At 37.6% G+C, this 25,062-nt stretch overlaps 1 protein-coding gene across 6 annotated transcripts in view; it reads right to left on the bottom strand.

The window, feature by feature from the left end:
* SDK1 (sidekick cell adhesion molecule 1) overlaps nt 1-25,062 on the bottom strand; it is a 1,057,379-nt gene that overhangs the window by 610,454 nt on the left and 421,863 nt on the right. For all 6 annotated transcript variants that reach the window (XM_077140486.1, XM_077140483.1, XM_077140481.1 and 3 more), the window contains 2 exons: nt 11,174-11,280; nt 8,828-8,975 (listed from right to left, as the gene is read on the bottom strand). In XM_077140486.1, coding sequence (XP_076996601.1) covers nt 8,828-8,975; nt 11,174-11,280 — 255 coding nt within the window. The remainder of the gene's footprint in view (nt 1-8,827; nt 8,976-11,173; nt 11,281-25,062) is intronic.

Genomic DNA, 25,062 nt, shown 5'->3' with positions numbered 1-25,062 from the left:
ATGTTGCTTCAGGTCTTGGAAAGGGTGAAGCACATTCCTTGGGGTTTGGGGAGAGCCTGACTGCCACCACATGGAGGGGTTGAGTGGCCGGATACAGCCCCGATGCTTGGAGAGGGTAGAGCCTAGAAAAAGGTGGTCTCCCCAGTGTCCCCCAAAGTTGCACTCTAAGAGAGGCAGGCCTCTCTTGAAAGGATGGGACTGCCGCTTTCAGAAGCCCCAAGTATAAATGATTCTCAGACTTGGAAATCTAATGGAATTTGCCCTGAGGGTTTTCGAAACTGTATAGGTCCAATGACCCCTGTGTTCTTTCCTCCCTATGGAAATGCATATATGTATCCCATGACTGGTCCTCCTTTGTATGTTGGCAACAAATAACTTGTTATGAGTTTTCAAAGGTCCAAAGCCACAGGATAACTTGCCTTAGAACAGACCATGCCTGTAACTAAATTTGATAGGAGTTTGTACTGTTTCTAACTTTGTATTTCATTTGCATTGCTACTGAAATGGTTAAAGGATTTCTGATATTGTTATGAAATTAACATATTTTGTATATGGGGAAAACACGTCTTTTTTAGGGTCCAAAGGGTGGAATGTGCTGGTTTGAAAGGAAGTATGCCCCCTAAAAAATCCATGTTTTAATCAAAATCTATTTTCATAAAGGTACAATAATCCCTATTCAATACTGTATGTTTGAAACTAATCAGATCATCTCCCTGGATGATGTGTTTAGTCAAGAGTGGTTGTTAAACTGGATTAGGTGATCCCATGTCTCCACCCATTTGGGTGGGTCTTGATAAGTTTCTGGAGTCCTATAAAAGAGGAAACATTTTGGAGAATGAAAGAGATTCAGAGAAAGCAGAGAATGCTGTAGCACCATGAAGCAGAGTCCATCAGCCAGCGCTTTGGAGATGAAAAAGGAAAACGCCTCCTGGGGAGCTTCATGAAACAGGAAGCCAGGAGAGAAAGCTAGCAGATGATACTGTGCTCACCATGTGCCCTTCCAGTCAAGGGAGAAACCATGACTGTGTTTACCATGTACCTTCTCGGATGAGAGGGGAAATCCCGAACTTCACTGGCCTTCTTGAACCAAGATGCTTTTCCCTGGAGGCCTTTGATTGGACATTTCTATAGATTTGGTTTTTTTAAAAAATTTTTTAACTTATTAATTAAAAAAAATTAACAACAAACAAAAACTTTAGCATATCATTCCATTCTACATACGCAATCAGCAATTCTCAATATTATCACATAGTTGCATATTCATCATCTCTTAGAACATTTGCATCGATTTAGAAAAAGAAATAAAATAACAGAAAAAAAATTATATATACCATACCCATTACCCCTGCTTTCATTTATCACTAGCATTTCAAACTAAATTTATTTTAACATTTGTTCCCCCTATTATTTATTTTTATTCGTATGTTCAACTCATCTGTTGATATGGCAGATAAAAGGAGAATCAGACACAAGGTTTTCACAATCACAGAGTCTCATTGTGAAAGCTATATCATTGTTCAGTCATCATCAAGAAACATGGCTACTGGAACACAGCTCTGCATTTTTAGGCAGTTCCCTCCAGCCTCTCCACTACATCTTGAACAACAAGGTGATATCTACTTAATGCGCAAGAATAACCTCCAGGATAACCTCTCGACTCTCTTTGGAATCTCTCAGCCATTGACACTTAGTCTCATTTCACTCTTCCCCCTTTTGGTTGAGAAGGTTCTCTCAATCCCTTGATGTTAATTCTCAGCTCATTCTAGGGTTTTTCTCAATCCCTTGATGCTGAGTCTCAGCTCATTCCAGGATCTCTGTCCCACGTTGCCCGGAAGGTCCACACCCCTGGGAGTCATGTCCCACGCAGAGAGGGGGAGGGTGGTGAGACTGCTCATCGTGTTGTACTGGAGAGAGAGGCCACATCTGAGCAACAAAAGAGGCTCTCTTGGGGGTGACTCTTAGGCCTAGATTTTAAGTAGACTTGACCTATCCTTTGTGGGGTTAAGTTTCATATGAACAAACCCCAAGACTGGGGGCTCAGCCTATATCTTTGGTTGTCCACACTGCTTGTGAGAATATTAAGAATTCAACTTGGGGAAGTTGAATTTCTCCCCGTTTTCACCATTCCCTGAAGGGGGCTTTGCAAATACTTTTCCATTCACTGATCGAATCACTCTGGGATTCATCAGGGGATCACTCTGGACAAACCAACAAAATCTCATGTCCTACCTGAGATTCCAAGTACTTATGACATTCAATCAAACTATCTACATAAGTTATATTAGGAAATGCACTAGTCAAAATATAAATTTTGTAACAAATAAACATTTTTTGCTTTAGTCTCACACATAAGGTGACATTTTAAAATATTAATTACCATCTATTTTCAGCATCCTGCAATAATGACATTCCTTTGTTCTTTCTCATGCAAAAACATTTTTAAAATTTGTACATTGTACATTTCACTATTATTGTACACTCCAGGCATTCCTAGATTATACTATCTCAATCTTCAACCTCTATCTTTCTTTCTGATTTCATTTATGTCCCCAGCCCTCCTCCCTCTATCATTCTCACATGCAGCTTCATTCAGTGTTTTAACATAATTGTATTACAGTTAGGTAGTATTGTGCTGTCCATTTCTGAGTTTTTGTATCCAGTCATGTTGCATAGTCTGTATATAGACTTGTTTTAAATGGGACATTTTCTTGGCCTTAGAACCGTAAACTAGCAACTTATTAAATTCCCCTTGTTAAAAGCCATTCCGTTTCTGGTATATTGCATTCTGGCAGCTAGCAAACTAGAACACTCTTGCATTTTAATATAAGCAGAAAGAAGAAACCAAGCCCCTAGTCAAATACTTTGCTTGGAAATTTCCTCAGCTAAATATCCTATGTCATCATTCACAAGTTCTGCTTTCCACGTAAGTTCGAAATTCTGCTAAGCTTACTGTCCCTATTTAATAAGGTTCCCCTTTCCTCCAGTTCCCACATCATGCTCTTCATTTCCTCCAAAGCACCTCTGAGGTTCATATTTCTGCAGTCAGTCTGTTCATGATTCTCCTGGGAAGTTTAGATATGGGTTTCTCTAACAGGCTCCTCACTTCCTTCTGTGTCCTCACCAGCATCCATATTTCTACTGAAAGTCCAAGGAAATATAGGCTTCTTCTATCTGCTCCTCAGAATCCTTCCAGCCTCTTCCTACTATCGAATTCCAAAGCCATTTCCACATTTTTAGGCATCTGTTCCAGCGGCACCCCACTTGCTGGTAGCAAAATCTGTATTAGGGGCGGGCCGCGGTGGCTCAGCGGGCAAGAGTGCTTGCCTGCCATGCCGGAGGACCCCGGTTCGATTCCCGGCCCCAGCCCATGTAAAGAACAAACAAACAAGCAAAATATAATAAAACAAGAAAATGTTTAAAGATGTTTCCCTTTCTTCCTCCTTTCCTTCCTTCCATCCTTCCTTCCTTCTCTCTGTCTTTCCTTCCCTTCCTCCCTCTCTCTTTAAAAAAAAAAAAAAAAAAAAAAAAAAAAAAAAAAATCTGTATTAGATTCCTAATGCTGCTGCAACAAATTACCTAAAATTTTGTGGTTTAAAACACAAATGTATGATATTAAGGTTCTGGGGGTCATACCTCCCAAATGAGTCTCACTGGGCTAAAATCAAGGTGTCAGCAGAACCCTAGGAGAAAATCCATTTCCTTGCTTTATCCTGATTCTAGAGGCTGCCCATATTCTTTGACTTGTGATCCCCTTTAATCCTCAAAGTGAGCAATGGCTGGTCAAGTCTTTCTCAGCTCACGTCACTCTGGCATTGACTCTTCTGCTCCCTCCTTCCATATATAAGAAAGAACTTGTGATAATCCAAGGTGATCCCACCCACCCAGCTAATCCAAGGTGATCTCCCTATCTGAAGGTCTGCTGATTAGCACTTCAATTCTATACAGAAACTTAATTTCATCTCTAGCTCTTATTCCCCTCTGCCATGTAATCCAGCACATTCACAGGTTTCAGAGATTAGGAGGTAGACATCTCTGGAGAACTTTAATTCTGTTTATCACTCTACCCAATACTGGAAAACCACAAGTAAAAGCTAGCAAGTGTGAGGACAGATTAAAAAAGAATAAACCTCTCCTTCCTACCTTGTACAGCTTATTGAATCTGACTCAGGTCTGAGCTAATAAGAGAAGGAAAAAAAGGCTTCAAAATAGGTGAGAAGTTAAAGTTTTAAATCTTAAGAGGATTAGAATTTTTAATACTTGAAAATAAATCAACAAAATCATGGTATCTTCCTTGAATATTGTTCAGGGGTGAGGAAAGAGACAAGCATGTCACCTGAATTCAGGCACAGACTCTTAGAACTTTGAGTTTTGAGTAAGTGACACAAAAAACAGAGACAGAAACGCCTGCGGCAATGCCCAGCAGGCACCTGTAGCAGTGTGGCAGCACACTAGTAAACTCTGAGGCCTGCTCCCTGCTCCTTGGGTCTAGGGACAGCTCTGGTTATGCCTGGTTCTCACCTTCAATTGGTGTTGTAACTCTGTACTCCAATAAAGAGAGGCAGAGCCAATTTCAGTTACCCACAGCCAAGAGCATCTTAACTGATACAGTGATGCTGCTGGCACTTTGCTGGCTTATATACTTCTAGGTTTGTGGTTTCTAAAGAGCTTTAAATACCATCAATACATCAGAAACTCCTAAATTTGACCTAGACCTCTCTGCTGCCCTTGAGTCTGATACATACATGTACCCAATCTGCAGATCCCCTTGGCTATCCAATACGCACCTTAAACGTTAACAGATTCAAAACAAATTTCAGATACCATCACACCACAGACATGCACATATATACAAAACTTGTTTGTTCCAGAACTGTCTTCCCATTTCAGTAAATGATAACTCCACCCAAATTTTTGAAGAGTTATGTATGGTTTCTCTCTTTGTCTTATATCCCACATCCAATCCAACAAGAAATTTTGTTGATATTACTTTCACAATATCTCAGTATCTGACACTTCTCACTGTCTCTCCCAAAACCACCCTGATCTAAGCCATATGACTTACTGCCACAGACCTAACCGGCCTCCTGGTTCCTGACCTTCCTCCTGTCATCAGAACCAGAAGCCAGAATGATCAGCCCAGCAGCTCTGCTCCAGTCCTTGGAGTTAAAGCCACAGTTCTCATGGAGGCTAAATAACAGGGCTCTGGAGTCTGTGCTCAGCTGCCTAACCACCTCTCCAGCCTTCCAGCCCTCTCCCAGGCACACTCTCCACGTCAGTCCCATACACTTCCTCAATGCTCCTCAAACACACTGTGCCACCAGGCATGCTCCTACTTCATATTTGTCTTGCTCCCTTAATTTACTGGGTCTCTGTTAAAATATTTTATTTTCAGAGATGCCTTCCTTGAGTCCCTGCTTAAAATAGTAACCCACTCCAGCACCCAGCATTCCCTACTCCCGTATTCTACCTTATTTTCTCTTCACTACTTATAACCACCTGATGGACTATATATTCATAGATTAAAGTTTGTCTCCTTCCACTTGGATGGAAGCTTCCTGAGGACAGGCATTTTGTTTACTGCTATACATTCAAGGCTTAGAATAATGCCACGTATCTAGCAGGTCCTCAATAAATACCTGTTGAATGAATAAACATTTGTTTGAATGCTCCAAAGATAAGTAAAAAATCTGTAAGAGCCCCATTTAGTCTTTCTCAAATGAGTATGAGCCAGCTCCAGTATCATCACCAGGCGTTTGCTTCAGTTACTTTTCTGAAACATGACAGCTTTCTGGGGCTGTTTTCCTTATACAACATAAACCCCCTTCCCTTATTTAACAAGAACAAGGAGGCTGCCAGTCAGTGGAAGGGTACCAAAAGATATGGTAATCAACCCCATATCTTTTGTTGCCATCGACCCTGTGCTCTCTCTATAGAGACAGAAATTCCAGCTCCATCTCCCAGACTTCTGAATTTGATGAAGTCCATGCCTTAATTGGAAAGCCACATTTGCTTTCTCTTTGTCAAAAATTTCTGAAGTTAGGGACCATCAGGTGCAAAAAGGGATAAATAATGAACACACAGGCAGACTCAGTGTTGATATGGGCATGTGTGCTTATGTGTGGTTGCAGCTCATAGCAAACCCAGGTTAACTGAACTTATTGCACATTGAAAAGTGGTTTTCAGAAAAGGAAAAAAGCACCAAAGCAATACACTGGAATGACAATCAAAAAGTATGAAAAATGCTCAGCAAAATAAAGTGAAAAGGAAGAATTAACTTGGGACAGTGAGGAGATCATGAGTGTTGGAGTTAGGCGTCCTGGGTTTGAGTTCTAGCTCTGCTTTCTATCAGCTGTGTGCCTGTGGGTAGGTCACTTTTCATTTCTAATCTTTACTTCTTATAGCTATAAGTGGAGCTAATTATTCCTACCTAGGAAGGCTACTGTGAGGATTAGAGAAGAAATGTTCAAAGTAGCTATTGAATAAATAATAACTGCTATTAATATTATTAATAGGCTACATAATTCATTTTTCAAGTTGGAAAACATTAGAATTATTGTTTTCCTTGAAAATGAAGATGATATATATCACTTAATTTGAAGCCCAAAGCTCACATTTTGAAGGTTATGAGAGGATGTGCTGGGAATCTGCCCTCACATCATCAGGTTAAAAGCAGATTCGGAAGCTTGACCTGTGTTTTGATTCGTGTGAAAGACTTTTAGCCAAATGCTCCAGTTTACAAATTGCACCTCTGGTGGTGCAGAACAGACCAAATGCCATCTGACTTTGGTCTGCTAACGGTCGGGCAGGGGTAATGCAGAAATGGCCTTCCATTTACCATTGAAAGCTGAATTTTCTCAGAGGTGGAAAGCAATATATCTTTGAAGAATGTCTAAACTTGTGAGGAGGCCATGCTCATACTGATTTATGATATCTTGCACAGCAGGTACCTAATAAATGTGGGATGATGATGAGGTGGAAAATATGAAACTAAAGGGCCTTGCAAAAGTGTAAATATCCATAATCAGCCTCACCTCATCTTCTAAAAAATAGCATATTAGTCTACTGAGGTTAGAAATTTATCAATAGCTTCGCAGTTGCAAGCAGACCATTTGCTTGATATGACACTATGTTAAAGTGCTACTAGCATCTTTATATTATTAGCTCACTGGGAATTAAATAGTCTTTAGCATGAATTTTCAAGAAAAAAGAACTTATAGAACTAAGAGTCATTATTTTAATCTATATCCCGTGGTCTTCATCCTTCTTGAATAAATGTCTGAAGGATGCAGCTAGAATACAGCTTAACAAATGAGTTAATATAGAGCTATTTGCTAGCGAGTTAAAATACTCCCTCCATTATGAATTCCACCATCATTGACATTAACTGGACTCTTGAAAGGAAGCCTACCACAATCTACCCTGCCCTAGTACTAATTTTCCCCAACATTCACTCCAGCATTGAGCAACCATCCTGTACCTAACATGGTAACACCCCCAGAATATTTATAAAGGGATGGCTCTTAACTTAGCTGCCTTTTCTTCAGCCTAACAGGCTACTAAGAGAATGAGAAAGTGACCCTTCACCTTTGCTTTGCCCAGATTCAAGAGGCATCTATTATAATTGAAGTCAGTTGAAAGGAGGATACTTAGGCAACTTTTAATAAAATAAAGAAAATAGGATAGCAGTTATTCTATCTTCTATGGTAACTAGTACCACTAGAATTTTAAATACAGCTTTTACGTCTTTCAATTTTTTTCCGTTTACAATAACCAAAATAGAAGCATTTGCTAAACAAGGTTCAAGCAGGGTTCAGATGCCAAGGTGAAAGGAGGTACAATTAGGCTTAGGGAAGGAGTTCCGTGGATGCACAGGTAGGGTAGAAAGTGAGTTTACTCCCCATAGTTACTTTCATACTTACACTTGAAATCTATTCAAGAAATGGTCTTACGTTTATGCTTTTTGTAAAAAAAAAAAAATGCAAAATCAAAATAAGAGCTTTTTCCCTCATGAATTTTTATCTGAGCGCAACCACATGATGGCATAAATATTTCACTTTAGCCTAAGCTTACAGCATTCCGTGAGCCATTTTTAAATGTTGAAATCTTCATATTCCGAGGTATTTAAATTACATCGCAAAATACCAAATTCTGAAATTCATATCAATTTTTTTTAAATCACTTGAAGCTTCAAATGAAGTAAACCCTTTTTGGTATTAGATAAATCATCTTGAATGTGGGGTAGGCAAGAACACCTTGAAATAATGCTTATCTAATCACAAAGCAACTATTCTGCAATAGTTGGGTGAACCACTAATTAGACCAAGAGAAATAAAACTGTCATGGTAGGATAAAAGGATAAAGAGGAAATAAACAGTAATTACTGTTTTATCATTAGAGAAAGTAGCATCAAATACGGCTCAATAAAAAGAGGGGGAAAACACATCGTTCTGTAAGTGAACATCAGAACTCATTAAATTACCACTCGGACCTGAATACTCAGGTCAACTCAGGATCAATAATGACGTCTCAATAAGTGCATCCAAAAGCATATACATGTGCATGTGTGCGTGCATACACAAACACGCACACACAAACGGACTATAAAGAGGTATGATTTACTTTCAGGACATGAGGAATAACTTACATGCTATTTTCTTACATTACTTAAAAATTCCCAAGCCAGTCTTAAAATAGCTGTTTATTAAGGACTGGGATAAGACACCTGTACTAGATCATTCTTTTCAAAGCTTAAATAAATGGTACACTTATTATGTAAACAGTGTCAGCAAGTGCAATTAGCTATATTTTAAAATTTGGAGGAACTTACATTCTGTTGTTTGGAATAATCTTGTGCCCGTCTCTAAACCAAGTCACTTGTGGCCGGGGGCAGCTGGTCATTTGCAAGAAGTTCAGAACTGCTGCATGTCCTTGAGAGACCGTCTTCCTCTGGTCTGTATCCATGAAATTTCCCATATCTGCAGAGAAAAATTAGACCTTTTGAGTTTTAGAAAAATTATTTTGGGGGGGTACAAAGCAAAGTTACTGATGTTGCTATAATTAAGCAATAAGGCAAGACAGACTGAACAGGAGTGCTGATGAGTGCACATTTGTTTGTGAAGTGAAGCATGAGGCAAAATCCAAGAGCATCGAAAGTACCCCAAAAATGCATTAATCAGCAGAACCATATGGTCTTTGTCTCACTGCAACAATACAATGAAACGTTTGCAACTGATTTTAATATTGAAATAAAAAAGAAAAGCATTCTAGTGCTCTAATGAGCAGTTTCCACAAGAATTGTTTAATGAAATGTTTTTAAACATCTTCCCGTTCCCAAGTGTTTCCGGCTGGTTCAGCTACTCCAGGACCTGGCCATGCTCAGTTTCTCCTTCTGTTCATTTTGGAGGTGAATCTCTTTAATAGGACTTTGGGAGCAAACTTTTCTAAACACTGATTCCTTTATAAAGGGCTATCCTGCTCCCACCCCACTGACTTTATTTGATGCACGTAAGCTTTGTTACACTCTTTCTTCTACTGGTCAATAGCATTTAAACAATGAGGTCACAAAACAAAACAGCAATTAGAATATAGGTATAATTAGCCATTTTTTTAATAAGTAACATTTAACATTTTTGAAAAATGTCCTTATTATAATCAGGTACAGATAAATGTGTGCATATATACACAGAACAAAATATTTTTGCCTTAATGGTTATAAATTTGGAATAGTATGTAGAAGAATTTTATTATCAATAGCTTTTTGATTCAAAAGGAATTATTTTCTATGTGAGAGCGATGGTTAGTACTCAAGGAAAAAGATGAAACAAGCTAATTACTCAGAATAAAAAAATACCTCAAGTTATTTTAAAATAATAAAGTGAAAGCTGGTATCAAGTGGAAGGAAAAAGGGAAATGAAAGAAATCCTAAGAGTTAAAGATAAAGGACAGAAACAAGAATAAAAATAATTAAGCAAGAAAAAGTCCATAACTTAATTTTATGAGAGAGAATGTAATATAATGCTAAATTCCAAGCTGTTAACATATTCAAATACGTTTTTGGCATTGATCAGTACTTTTGTTTATTTATTATATTTTCAATTAGTCAATTGAATAAAAGTTTTCAGTAACTCTACAGAGAGATTTAGCTGAGTGATTTCACCACAATTCAGGACAATGTAATAAACCTTCCTAATGATTAAAAATGTAATTAAACATATGTAGCATTAGCACCTTACTTCATCATTAGTAATTATAGTAGAATTAGCCCTTCTAATTCTAGTCTTTAATTCTATTTGGGGCCAGAACAATAAATAATGAAATAATGTCAGTGCTGATTAGCAAAGCCCAATTCAAGAGCTCTTTAGAGTTCTCTAAACTCTATTAGAACATATTAAGATATAATTTAAAATTTCATGACTTTTTTTTGCTTACTTTTACAAAAATAGCAATTTTAACAGTAAACTGAAAGCTCAAAATAAACTAAAGGAGACAGAAAACAGGAGTCCATGATAGGTAGGTCCTACTTTCACAGACTTTGGATTACAAAAAGTTGTGGTGGCCAAGTTCCCTCTTCTATTCCCCCCAAAGACTACAGCAAAATTAAGCCCACTTGCATTTTGTTATTTGGGATAACTTTTAAAGGTTTTATTCTCCAAGATGACCTGCCTAATAAAAATTAATTAAAATTAATTAAATCACTAGAGCATTAATATCATCTGGGACATTTACTATCCATGCATTTTTTTCTTGTGAGGCTAAAATTTTTTTTTTTTTAAATCATCATTGAAAGAACTGATTGTGAATTGATGAAAGTTTATCTAAATGTTTTCCTTTATTCTAAAAACATTTGAATCTGAATATAATTAAAAGTTAAGAGCAGCTAACTGATTAATAAAATAGAAGGTACCACATTCATTTTTTTAACCTCCACAATGCCATGTAGGCTCTGTTGAAATGAGAAAGCAGAATTTACCTCGTTAGCCCCAACATTTAACTAGTTATCTTATATGTTTATTTATGTATTGCAACAAATTTTTACTTCATAAATGTTCTATCCCAAACAGAATCAATGAAAAAAATCTCAATTTTTACAATGGTTAAGTGATTTTGATTAGCTCCCCAAACGCATTTTATTTTTGTTAGTTAACATTTGAAGATCTTTTTAATGTACACATACATGCGACTTGAATTTCTGATTTTCTTTGCAAGAGTGCTCCCATTCTGTTTCGTACAACACAGCGGTAAAACCCAGCATCCAGTCTCTGCAAAGATGGAATAATATACCTGCCAAATACCAAAAAAGAAGTGTTAATGATATGTACCTAGAACAGCACTGGCATTTCATCTAGTAGATGCTCAACAAATATTTTATGTTTGATAAACTAATATCTATGCAATTCTTCCCTGACCCAGGCACTTATCACAATTGCAGTTAATCAGTGAGATTGTTTAATCAATATCTGTCTCTCCCACTAGACTATAAATATTACATGGTGGTAGTGTCTACCTCCGTTCTATTCATTCTGCCTCGTGCCTACAATGGCATGCACACAGTAGATGTCACTCACTACTGGTCAAATGAATGAAAGAATGGCAAATGATTAAACATCATGACAGCTAAATAGAGCTTCCAATAAAAAAATCATACCTAATAACAGCTCTGTGGAAACCTCAGAATTTCTAAAAACTATTTCTAGAATTGGCAACAAAGTCTTAATACAATATGTTCAGTCACTTTATACAGAAGTTCAAACAACACTTGGGGGTTGTGACTAAGGCAAAAAAAAGAATGGCATCATGACCTGACCCCTCTCCCTTCTGTACACATCTCCCAACACAATTTTTAGACGCCTGTCTTTCACTTCTTCACATGCATCCTGTCATTAGCTTCTAAAATGATTCTGAATGACTGAAAAGTCATTTCACTTGTCTTTTCCATCCCTGCAACTATAAAAAGAATCATCCTTCAAATCAATGCCAGTCTAAAAACATTAGTAAACTTTCACAGAAAAATATAAGTAGTTTGAAAATGCTTTTTCTATAAAAGCCCTGCTTTAGTTTATTGGAGTTTTATGACATCAGGTTTTTAAAAATCCAGAACCAAGTAAGGAAATCCAGTGACCACTAGAAGTGAGTTTTACAGCTCCTGCGTCCACGCCTTGTAAGTCATCTAAGATGGTTCATTAATTATCAGTTTCTAGGACATATTCACAAACAAATCAAGAGTGGAAGTAGTAAAGTTTGCAGTTTGGATACTCTTTACACATGAGAATGCCTCTATCTATAAGAAAGAAAAACAGAGATCTAAAATTCACTCACATGGTAGCATATTTTCTGAGAAAGGAAAAACAAAAATGCAGCAATGCTATCCTTTACAAGAAAAATGTTCTGGTGATAGTAACCTGCTATGTAAAGTTACTTCCGCTTGCAAAATATCATCAGAGAAACTTAAAAAATGCCAGACTAAAGGAGAAGTGCATAGTATGGGTTATTTGTTCAGTTGCTAAGCATACCCTGAAATCATGTATATTCAACGAATTGCTCATCTTTTTATTCAAGTGTGTCCAATTAGTCAAACCAAGAAAGGAACTGTTGGGCATAATTTTTAAGTGAATAAAACATTTGGATAATATAGGTAAATCTGCATTAAGCAAATACTAATCAAAATATGTTTTCCCTCAGGTAACCTTCTTAATATCCAAGGCAGGATTAATAAAACCTTTTATGGAAAGAAATATATCTTGCTGAATTTTAATCTTCAATATGTTATTCTAGTATGAGGAAGGCTCATTTCAGACAAAAAATTAATTAGTGAAGATAATCAGAATAATATTAAACTGAACATAAAGAGTGAATGCCATTTATTTAAATTACAAATCAAGACTAGAAGAATGAGCAACTTTGATTATAATAAAAAGGCATTTTGAGATAAGGTTAAAGCAAAGTAAACAAAAGTTTTTTTAGAAAAGAAATGTTGAAAACTTCAAGGACAGTTTTATTACTGCAACATTACCATAGGTATATCATTGTTACTTTCTACTTTTTCCTTTTTTGCAGTATTCCACAAGCATTCTAAGTCCTCATGAATTTCTATAGCCATCCTATGTTCTAATCCACAAAAACAGCACTGCTCTCAAACAACATGGAGAAGCACATACAAGACTGTGTATTTGGCATATACTGCTTTGTGCCATCTCTTCAGTCTTATGTCTCACCAGGGAAAAAATAAACAAAAAAAGTTGCAAAGTCCTCTACCTATTACGGGAATTCCCATAATACAAAAATTATGTTCACCTAACAGATGGGAATAATCATTGTAAGCCTATTGTTTATAAACATACATTTTTAAGCAGAGAGAGTTTCCTGGCTTTTTATAAGAAAGTATGATAAAATCTTAGCACCATATGCCACTAAAAGCTAGAAAACGCCTGCTCCTATTTCAAATAAGCACAGAAGGAAATGCTTGTGTTCATTGAATTAAGGCAGCGTCCTACTAAGATTAAATTTTTTCTAGGGCTAGTTTATTATCAAGAACTGAAAAATTAAAGAAAATCAAAGATAAGTCCCCCAGAAAACCAAGGGTATAAATGTCCATTCATGGTAATTAGGACAATGTCTCAGTTCCGAACTGCTGCTCTGAACAGGCCATGGGAACAGCTCCAAAGTTTCTCTAGGAAGCATGTTTAGGTCCATGTCAGCATAGGAACAATTGTTTGACTAGACCCTAGAGTTAACTGGGACTTTTTTGTCTACCTGGAGTCTGAACCACCTTCCCGCATTTGGCAATTTGGAAAATTTTCTACTCTCCAAGTCTTAGGGGAAGCTGAGCTTATGTCAAATTAAAGGTCCCTTTCAGGTATTTCCAGCCCTGCAGCTACAGGGCACAGGATGTGACACAGCATGGCTGATTAGACACACATACTCTGGATTTTTCAATCTGGAAAAATCCTGTTACCACAAGGTAACAGGACTAAGGAAAGTTCCTCCCGGCAGCAGCAGCAGTAGGGATGGGCTGCATACACGTTACAGCAGGACAGGGGAATGCCCAGTGCCAGTTATGGTCACCTCCACAAGAAGGGGAGCTGGGGCTGAGTTGTGTCAGGAGACCCTCCTGGGACTGGTTTTGGGTGGCTCTGACGGGCTGGCCCCATTTTGTTCATGTCCAATCTCCAGTTTGCCTAGTGACCATGAAGGACCCAATATCCATTTGACAATGTTCTTTTTTGTTTAAATAAGTGAAAACTTATTTCTATGCCGTGTAATTTAAGAAACATGACTGACCACGCCCTCCAAAATTCACAAAGCACAGCCAAAATAATTTTGGCTAAAAAAAAATTCTAAAGCTACTATGGACTTTTCGTGGTCATAGAAAAAGCCTAAACAATGCCATAGAAAGCATGGGTTTCAAGTAAACCACTATGAATCATCAGCTGACAAGCAGTCAGGAAACTTGGACTAATTAATCAGCTACAATGAATACTTCTGGGTACAATCCACTAAAATCTTAGAAAATGTCTGACAAAATTTTTGGTTTTAAATTGTTACTGTTGAGCAGCTCTTTCTAACAAGTTAGATACTGTGACTAAGTATACAGGGCTACAAAGACCTCCACACTTCAGAATAATGAAACCAGATTGCCAGCAGAGAGAAAATCTGTACTTTTCCCTCTATGATCAGTGAATACAATCCAGTTCCTAAGTAAGGATTTCCATATCACTTAAATATAAGAATTTACATTTTTTAAAATTGAGAGAAGGTCTGTTAACATTCATTTTTTATCACTCCATATAAGAAAAAGACTATTTCCCACAACTTAATTTTTACCTGATATGAAAACATCTATTTTGCCTGAAAATAAGCAACCAAGTTCCATAATAAGCATTTGTATCTTGACCCACAACCCACTCAATTTATCCTCAGAGTCAAAGAAAATGTTAAAAAATAAAATTAAAAAAAAAAAACTGTAAGCTGTTTATAACTGTTTTTGAACTACCTCACCTCATTTTTTTGGAGTGAGATGGTAAATACCTTTTTAATTTATTTTTATAAATTTCCTATATGAGATATAAAACAATAATAAAAAGTAGAGTGAGTCTATAGATAGCATTTTCCTCAAGCAAAATAGTGGAATGAAATATCCAGGCTGAAATTTACAAGAGACAGATACAAAATGTCCAAGGTGTGCCCTGCTCACCAGTAGGTTTGAACAAACGGAACATGTTTTTTTTTTTAAAAAGTTAAAGTAATCAGTAGAGCTAAAGTGGACAGTATGATAAAGATGGAATTCAGCCAATGGGAACATTTCTGCTTAAAAGTTCTTTAATTGTATTTTATTTGTTTCAAAATTTATATCAAATTGAGAAGGGCGATAAACAGGTCCCTGCTGGAGCAGAGCCAAGGATCTACAGCATTTTTAGTGGTTGTTCTGAAAATATAAATCTGGGGACTGTAAGCCCTCCAGGGCTCAATTAGAGTCTCAGTTTCCATAACATTCTTACTGACCCCATACTGTGCGTAACTAACTACATTTACACTTAAGTTACAAAAACCAATGGGAAGTTTCAAGAACAAACTTTGAAATGTTCCTAAGAATCTTCTTCCAGGATTCTGGTTTATGTGACTTTCCCTAACATAAACAATGTTTTTGATGTATTTTAACACCATCTCAGTTTTAATTCCTTATATTGCCAGGTTCTCCATGGACATTAAAAAATAATAACAATAATAATAAGTTTGGACCATCACAGAAAGGGTTCAAGTATGAAGGGAAATGCTAGTTTCTACCTAATCAAAAGTATCCATCCTCAGAAGCAATGGGAGGAGGACCTGCACCATTGAATATCACAAAATATAAGGATAAGTCAATGATAAATTACTCAGCTTGTACTTGTCTCCTTTGGAAGAATTTGTCAATAATAAATTACGTTACAGATGAATTTGGTTATTCTGGCTAAAGTTCTTCACGTAGGTTCCATAATGATCCTTAGATAAATGAACCAAGAGGAATTAATACTTAAATCCAAATCATCTCCAGTAAGAATTTTAAAACCCATTGCTAATTTTGCTTCAGAGATTTCCCATAAATAATCACATCTGCTATGACCACATAAAGTTGTAAAGACAAACTAAAGCCAGAAATAAATACATATAGTACACAACTTTGTAGGAGGGATATAAGCCTCGGGACATGCACAATAATATTAAAGATCTAAATCTACTTCATTCATATTGGGTTATGTCATTTTAAATAAGTCAGGGCTGCCAAACTAGGTGTCCTTTTTTATTTAGAGAAGCAACAAGCCAAGTGAATATTTGGTCCTGGAAAACTTTTCATTGACCCTCAGAAGAAAAAGAGAAAATTAGGAGGTCTACACCTATTTATTAAGAGAACTCTCATATACCTTCTCCAGAAGGAAAATGAATTAAATCAGAAATAAACAAATTGGAGACAGAGCAGTGGAAGACAGTTGGTTACAAATTCTCTATTTTACTTGCTTCTACTGAGTCTCAATAAAGTCAAGGAGAAAGAAGGGAGGTGCTATGCAATGAAGTTAGTTTTCATTATTTATTCAATCCTTATGATCACCCAGTGAAGTGGGTATTATGATTCTTCAATATTATGGCCAAAACTCCTTTGTCTTGTGAACTACTTCTATTCTGTAAGTTGCCTTTTCACTCTTTCAAGGGGGTTTTTTGAGGAACATAATTCTTAGTTTTAATAGAGTACATTTATCTATTATTTGTTTTTCATTAGCACCCTGGGCCTGTATAAGAAAAAGTCTGCCTAATTCAAAGTTATGATTTAGACGTTCTTCTATGTTTTGGACTAAATGATTTATTGTTTTACCTCTCACATTTAAGAGATTGCTTTTTGGGAATGGTTTGAGACAAAGGTCAAATGTACATTTCTCCTAACAGATTTCCAATTAACCAATATAATGTTTATTGACGATGAAAGACTTACTTACTGTACTGGCACTTTTATCATAAATCAGATTTGTTGCTCCATCTATAGGCCCTCTATTCTGCTCCATTCATCACTTTCTTGATCTATCAGACAGTCCTAGAGACATAAGGGGTCTTAACATAAAGTAGCATTAAGTCCTCACATAAAGTAGTGTTAAGTGCTCACAGATATGTTTTTCTTCTTCAAAACTGCCTTAGATATTCTTGGCCCTCTGAATTCCACATGAATTTTAGAATCTTCCTGTCAATTTTCAAAAAAAGTCCTCCTGGGATTTTGATTAGGATTTCATTGAATCTATATGTTAATTTAGGGCAAACTAACATCTTTCAACATTGAGTCTTCCAATCTATAAACATAGATTATTTCTTCATTTGTTTATGTTTTATTTAAATTCACTCAATAATATTTTATAGTTTTCAGTGTAAAGGTCTTCTCACTTTTAAGGATATATATCTATATATATACACCTAGGTATTTGATATTTTGGATGCTTCTATAAATGCTGTCAATTTAAAATGTTCATTTTATATTTGATTGATAGTAGCATATAAAATATAATTGATTTTTGCATATTTATCATACATCCATCAATTTAATTAAATTCATGTATCAATTATAATCTCTCTGCTGTAGATTCTTTCAAATAACAATTAGGTTATATGTGAATAATGATAGTTTCATTTCTCTCTTACCAATCTTCATATTCTTGGTCTCTCCTCATTGTTTTACTACACCACTGAAAAGAACCTGCTGAGAGCAGTACCCTTGTCACATTCCCACTCTCAGAGGGAAAGTTTTCAACATTTCCCCATTAATATGATGGTTGTAGTAGTTTTATGTTGATGCTCTTTATCAGGTAAGGAAGATTACTTTTATTTCTAGTTTGTGGAGAGTTTTTATGATGAATAAATTCTGAACTTTTCAAAATGCTTTTTCTATATCTATTATGATTATCATATGACTTGTCTCTTTTTTTCTATTCATGTAGTTTCCTTAAAAGAGTTAGAAAATATTCTTTTTTAACTTTTGGAAGAGTTTGTACAAGATTGATTTTCTCTCTCCTTTATTTAGAAAAATTTATGGTGAAACCACATGGGCCTGAAATTTCCTTTCTTAGTAAGACTTTTAATTATGAATTCAATTTCTGTGATGGATATAGGACTTTTTATATTTTCTACTTCTTCTGTCAGTTTCACTTAGTGAAGTAATCAGGGTTCTCTAGGGAAACAGAACCAACAGGAGATATCTGTAAATATGAGATTTTATAAAAGTGTCTCACACAACTGTGGGGATGCATGAGTCCAAATTCCAAAGGGCAGGCCATGAGTTAACAACTCTGATGAAGGTCTTCAGTGAATTCCCCAGGAAAGGCTAGCTGGCTGAAGTGGAGAGAGAGAGATTCTCTCTTCTGACTTCTCCTTTAAAGATGTTGACTGATTAGATTAAATATCACTCATTGCAGGGGACACTCCCCTTAGCTGACTACAGATGAAATCAGCCAATGACGCAATCAGCATGTTGATGATATAAGTTCATGAAATGTCCTCACAGCAACAGAAAGGCCAGTGCTTGATTGACTAGATAACTGGGCACCATCACCTGGGCCAACATGACACATGAACCTACCCATCAGAGTCCACCCCTTGTCCACTTGGCAGCTATACACATCACCTTAAACCATGATTAAACTCTAAACAAAAAAAAACAGCAACCATATTTTTCACCTAACAATACTCAACTGTCCTGCATATGACTAGAAATGCACTAAATCTCTACAGAATAAGGTTCAAGTCCTTGGTAATATTCACTTTTTTGTGTATGCCGTATGGTGGGGGTCACATTTCATTCTTTATATATGTGACTATCTCATTACTGCAGCACCATTTGTTGTGGGGGAAGAACAGGGGCCAGGAATTGAATGCAGCTCTCATGGTAGGTGAGAATTTTACCATTGAACTACACTTGTACCCCCAATATTCAATCTTAAATTTGATATCCTGTAACTTCAATACTATGACATGAACAATACAATTTGTTATATGATAAGGGAATAAGATAGAGAAGAAAAAAAAATTTGCTTTATGTTAAAAAAAGAAACATGCACATAACAAAACAAGGAAGAAATATTCATACCATTACAGTCCTCATTTCCATAACTGGTCATGTGGTCATAGTTCATATTTATTACTACCTTCTTCTACTACCCATTCCATGTTCCCTTTACCCTCAGCATATCAGCTAGCTGTGGTTCTTTGCCTGGTGGGAAGACCCAAACTTCATTCCTGAAGTTTCTGGGCCATTCGTAGCTCTGCCATGTTTGGGTTGTTGCAGTTTTCCAATGACTTTAATCACAGGGCATGTAGTACTAAGAGATACCCTTGGGGATCTCCTATATTCCAGGCAAACTCTTCATTACCTCCATTGGGTAGTTACGGTCCTATTTCCCCTTGACAGTCAGGATTAGTCACCCCAGCCAGTACAGTAATCCCCTTCTTTGCCTGTTGATTCAGTGGCATAAGAAACCCAAAGTGGCCAGGTGGCAGTCTTAACTTCCAGTTCAATGGAGTAGTTGTTGTGTCTCCTAGTGGAAACATTCCTCCTTCTAGAACTAAGACCTGTAGACCAGAAGAGCTCAAGGTTGCAGGAACAGGAAGTAAAAAAATTTTCCTAGTGCATTAGTAGGGGTAAAAGTAAGTGGTGCCATTCCCATTTCCACCCCTTGATTCCTGGATGTATGAATCCTGACTATGGGAGAAACAGCACCATAGAGTGGACACTGACTCAAAGCATACACAGCCTCCTGGAGAACACTGTTCCAGCCCTGCAAAGTATTGCCACCTAATTGGTATTTTAATTGAGTCTTCAAAAGACCATTTCATCGTTCTATCAATCCAGCTGCTTCAGGATGTGGGGAACATAGTAAGATCAGAGAATTCCATGGACATGTGCCTATTCCCACACCTCATTTGCTGTGAAATGGGTTTCTTGATCATAAGCAATGTTGTGTGGAATAACATGATAGTGGATAAGGCATTATGTAAGTCCACAGATGGCAGTTTTGGCAGAAGCATTACATGCAGGCAAGGCAAACCCATATCCAGAGTATGTGTCTATTCCAGTTAGAACAAACTGCTGCCCCTTCTGTGATGGAAGTAGTCCAATGTAATCAAACTGCCACCAAGTAGCAGGCTGATCACTTCAGGGAATGGTGGCTCTCTGCTGCTGGCAGATTGGGCACTCAGCAGTGGCTGGAACCAGGTCAGCCTTGGTGAGTGGAAGCCCATACTGCTGACTGCATGCATAACCTCTATCTCTGCCACCATGATCATTTTGTTCAAGAGCCCACTGGGAAATAACAAAGTGTCTGGGGGAAAAGACTGATTGGTATCCACAAAATGGGTCATCTTATCCACTTGATTATTAAAACCTTCCTCTGCTGAAGTCACCCTCTGATGAGTATTCACATGAGACACAAATATCTTCATGTTTTTTGCTCACTCAGAAAGGCCTTTCCACATATCTTTTCCCCAGACCTCTTTGTCTGGTACCAAAATCTGTTCCGGTTTAATGCTAATGCTGCCAGAATGCAATATACCAGAAATGGATTGCCAATGGCATCTGGGAACACCTCTGTCAGCTGGGAAGGCATGTGGCGTCTGCTGGTCCTTGCTCCTGGTTCCACCGCCTTTAGCTACTGATTCCAGTTGCTTTCTCTTTAAGCATCTGTGGGTCCTCACTTAGTTTCTCCATGGCAAACTCTGCCTTTCTTCTCTTAGCTTAGCATCTCCAAATATCTGTGTTTTGGTTCATCTCTCTGCTCTCTGTGTTGGCTCTCAGCTCTCTGTGTGTTTTCTGTCTTTGCTCTCTTTATAGAGAGCTCTAGTAAAAGGATTAAGACCAAACTTGAATTGGGTTGGCCACATCTCCATGGAAGCAATCTAATCTAAAGGTCCCACCCAACAATAGGTCTGCCCCCACAAGATTGGATTAGAAGAACATGGCCTTTCTGGAGTACATAACAGTTTCAAATCAGCAAACTAAGTAGTACCTTTCCAGGAATTTCACAACTTCATCCAGATAGTTAAATTCATCAGTGTAAAACTGTCCATAATATCCTCTTATCTTTTTATGCCAACAGAAACTGAAGTGATGTCTTCTTTTCTCATTCCCAGTGTTGGTGACTTGTGTTTTCTCTGTTCTTCTTGATCAGTCTGGTTATGGTTTCTTAAATCTGATCATTGAACTATCAGATTCTGCTGAATTCCCTCCAGGCTAGTAGAAGCAGCTCCCTCTTCTTGATAGAGGAGAAAAGTTGTCCCTTACCTGAAATACATGAGGGAAACCTTTCTTGAGAAAGGCTCCTTGAAAGACAATGCCTGTCCTCCTAATGATTTTCTCCTGCCATCCTTTGTTGCCTCCAGTTAAATAAGCAGAATCAGGTATTGACACAATCCAAGCCCAATATACATCCCTGCTCTAAAAACAATGCTTTGTTTACTGAAGGAATGACTGAATTTGGTTACTAGATATTGGCAAGAGTTAGGAGAACAGGTACAGGAGTGGATCTTGAGGATGTTGGACCAAGAGAAGAAGGGCTGAATATATGGTTGGACAGGAAATCATTTATTTATGATAAGAGGAGGTTTTACTCTGATGAAATGGTTCCCTGAAATCTAGATGCAAAAATTGCCTAAGATATCAGAACTGCTATGGCACATTATTTATGAAAAGGCCAAGAAAAAGGTGTTACCCCTGGAGTCCTACCATCACTAAAAAGCAGGCACAGTTCTTGGTGGACCTCTTTGGATTTTGGAGGAAATAGATATTGCACTTGACAATCTTCTCTGACCCATTTATCAGTTGACTCAGAAGGCTATCAGTGTTTTTGTCTTTAACAGTTTTATTGAAGTATACTTGAGATAAAAATAAACATCACATATTGATAGTGAATATTTGATGTTCATGTTTGACTTATGTATGTACCTATTATGGATTGAATGGTATCTCCTAAAAAGATATGTTGAATTCCTAATCCCCAGTACTTCAGAATGTGAACTCGTTTAGACATAGGATTATTAAAGTTCAAATGGTTAAGGTGGTACCTTACTCCAGTATGAATAGTGTCCTTATAAGAGGAAATTCTGACACAGACAGAGGGGAGAACGTCATGTGACAACTGAGGCCAGACACCAGAAGAAAGGCATGGAATAGATTCTTCCCCATAGCCATCAGAGAGAAGCATAATTCTGAGACACTTTTTTTTACTTCAAGACTCCAGAACTGTGAGGCAATAAACTCAGTTTGTTTTAAATCACCCAATTTTGTGGTACTTTGTCATGACAGTTCTAGGAATCTAAGACAACACACAGGAAACCTTCACAACCATCAAAAGAGTGAGCATATCCACCAACCCCAAAAGTTTCCTTGTGTCCCTTGGAAATCCCACCCTCCCACCCACAATCTGATTTGTATTTCTGTAGTTTAGAATGCATTTTCTGGAATTTTGAATAAATAGAGTCATACAGTAATACCCTTTTTTGCCGGTCTTCTTTCAGTCTGCATAATTTTTGTGCAATTCATCCATATTGTTGCTTCTTCAATAGTTCATTCCTTTTTATTGTTTGAGCATTTATCCCAGCATATTGGTTGTTGGTAGAAATATTTGTAAAAGTGAAGGATCTCTGGGAGTCTGCAGTAACCCTGAAAGGAGTCAAGTGCATACCTTCCACAGTAGGGAACAACACACTTTGAAAAGTACTTCCTGGAGTACCCAGTATAGACAGAGAGCCTGATCATGGGTATTAACTGCACCATTGAAGATAACCATTTTGAGTGACATATTATCAAAGTCATGGAGTCACAAGGGTAAGAAGGCCACTTCCCCAACTACACCTAGGCCTCACCAACTGATGGAGGAGTTACACGTTTGGATGTGGGTTCACACAAGGGTCAGCTTGATGCTCAAAATCGAGCTGCTGCACTCCAGCCTCGTTTTCAGGTGGTCAAAAGGAAAGCAGTGAAGGGAAATGCTTCGTAGTAGATAGAACTACAGACAGCACATGTGGTCCTTCACTTTGAATGGAGTGAGGGTGGAGAAAAAATTGAGTACAAATATAAAGAAATACTTGGGCAGTGGCAAGTGGCTTGGCTAATGGGATATGTGGATAGGCCAATGGCCGTGAGCATAATGGGTGGATCTCTTAACATAGCTGTAGAATACCCACTGCAGATAGTGGGTACAGGAAAGGCACTTAAAAACCAGTGAACAGGATGGTTCAACCTGTAGATGTCATCTAGCCTTTCTTGTCAACTGAACTAACTAGCCATGTTGGCAAGGACTGGGGCTATGAATGGATCCGCTGAGCAGCACTGATTGGTTCCTTTTCAGCAAAGTTAACCTGGCTTTTATACTGCTAGAGACTCAACCTGCCAATAGCAGAGACTGAAGTTAAGCCTTCATTGTGCACTATTTCTTAAGCTGACCACTTGACAGACTGATTACATCTGACCTTTCTACCCTGGAGGCACGTGGTGATCTGCCTTTATCAAAACCGCTATCTATTTTTTGAATGTGGGTTTGCCTTCCCCATTCATTGACTCAGCCAGCACCCTGGACTGAAGACTTATGGAACGCCTTATCTGTAAGCATGGAAGGCTGCACAGCATTGCTTCAGATCAGAGACCCACTTTGCTCATCAAAGGAGGTTCAAAAAGAGGCACATGATCCTGTGATGCACTAGTTCTATAACAAGTGGCCATAATCAAGGTGTGTCCCAGTGACTTAGCTGTATTTTCCAAACTAAGGTTTCTTTGACTTACAGGACTTAGTTCTCAGGGGGAAATATTTTCCTCAGGAGATAAAGGAAGGGATCCAGGGACCCTCAATTTATAATTCACCGTGGTCACTTTGTGCTCTCTGTGCCAGTGGATGAATATAAAAAGAAAGAAATGACGATATTATGGAGTAACTGACCCTCATTACCAAAAGACACAGGATTGGTGTTATATAGTGGAGGCAAAGAGGAATATGTTTGGGTATCAGGAAATTCACTGGGGTATCTCTCAATGCTTCCTTGACTAGCTGTGATTACGGCAATCATGGCCCAACTAAAGCCAAAGATAAGTCTGGGTCACCCTACCGGCAAGCGAATTAGATTAGCTGAAATACTGGCTGAGAGTGAGTGATCTGCAAAGTGGGAGAGGGAAGAGAAAATGGTATCAATTACAGCCTTGAGACTTGCACAAACAATAAAAATAGCTTGTTCCACCAATCCTCTTATATAAAATCCTGGAGGAAATTACAGTTGACTACTATGTTGAAGGTGACTCTCTGATGGACTTGAGAACAGGTACAAGTAATTTTGAGTGTTTCAAGGAGTGGACTCAATTTGATCCTCTTATGCTCCATATCAAAAGTCTCTTTGAATCCACTTTTTACTTGAACCACTGCTGTGATTACTGGTTCCATGCAACTTGACTAGTTCCATACCAGCACAATTGGCAGCACCTTCCCTCAAACCATGCCTCATTTTCTGCTTCTTGTGCTGGGGATTCTCTGGCACCACAATTAGTATTGTTACTTCTGTACTTATATACTTGTGCTAATTGGAAACAAGGGTTAATGGCCATGGGGCCATCTTTCATCAACCTAGATGGGAGCTGTAAATATTTTCCTTTCACCCCTCAGGATGGACAGCTAAGATTCATTTCATAAGCCTTCTTAGAGGTTACCAGACAGACTGAGTTCCATTCATCTATAATGTATCAACAACTTGATAGAGCATCCTTGTACTGGTTTTTCCTCCTGCCCCAGACTCTTGCTGCGTGTAGAATAAACCAGATAAACTCCATGATGCAAGCCTTTGTCTCAGCACTGTTTTCAGAGGATCCCAGATTAGCAAGATATATCTGTCTAATTTGTCGCAAATATTTTACTGGTTTGTTGTTCACCTTTTAATTTTCATTATTTGAATACACAGACATTGCAAAGTTTTGTATGGTTATCTGTGATCTGTTTTTTAGTGAATTTTTCCAATGCTTTAATACTTGATCCTTGAATATTTAAAGATCATTCAAATATTCTTTTTTTTCATGTGGTT

This window comes from Tamandua tetradactyla, chromosome 23 (assembly GCF_023851605.1).
Source record: "Tamandua tetradactyla isolate mTamTet1 chromosome 23, mTamTet1.pri, whole genome shotgun sequence".
Lineage (NCBI taxonomy): Eukaryota > Metazoa > Chordata > Mammalia > Pilosa > Myrmecophagidae > Tamandua > Tamandua tetradactyla.
This window is presented reverse-complemented; position numbering and strand designations above follow the sequence as displayed.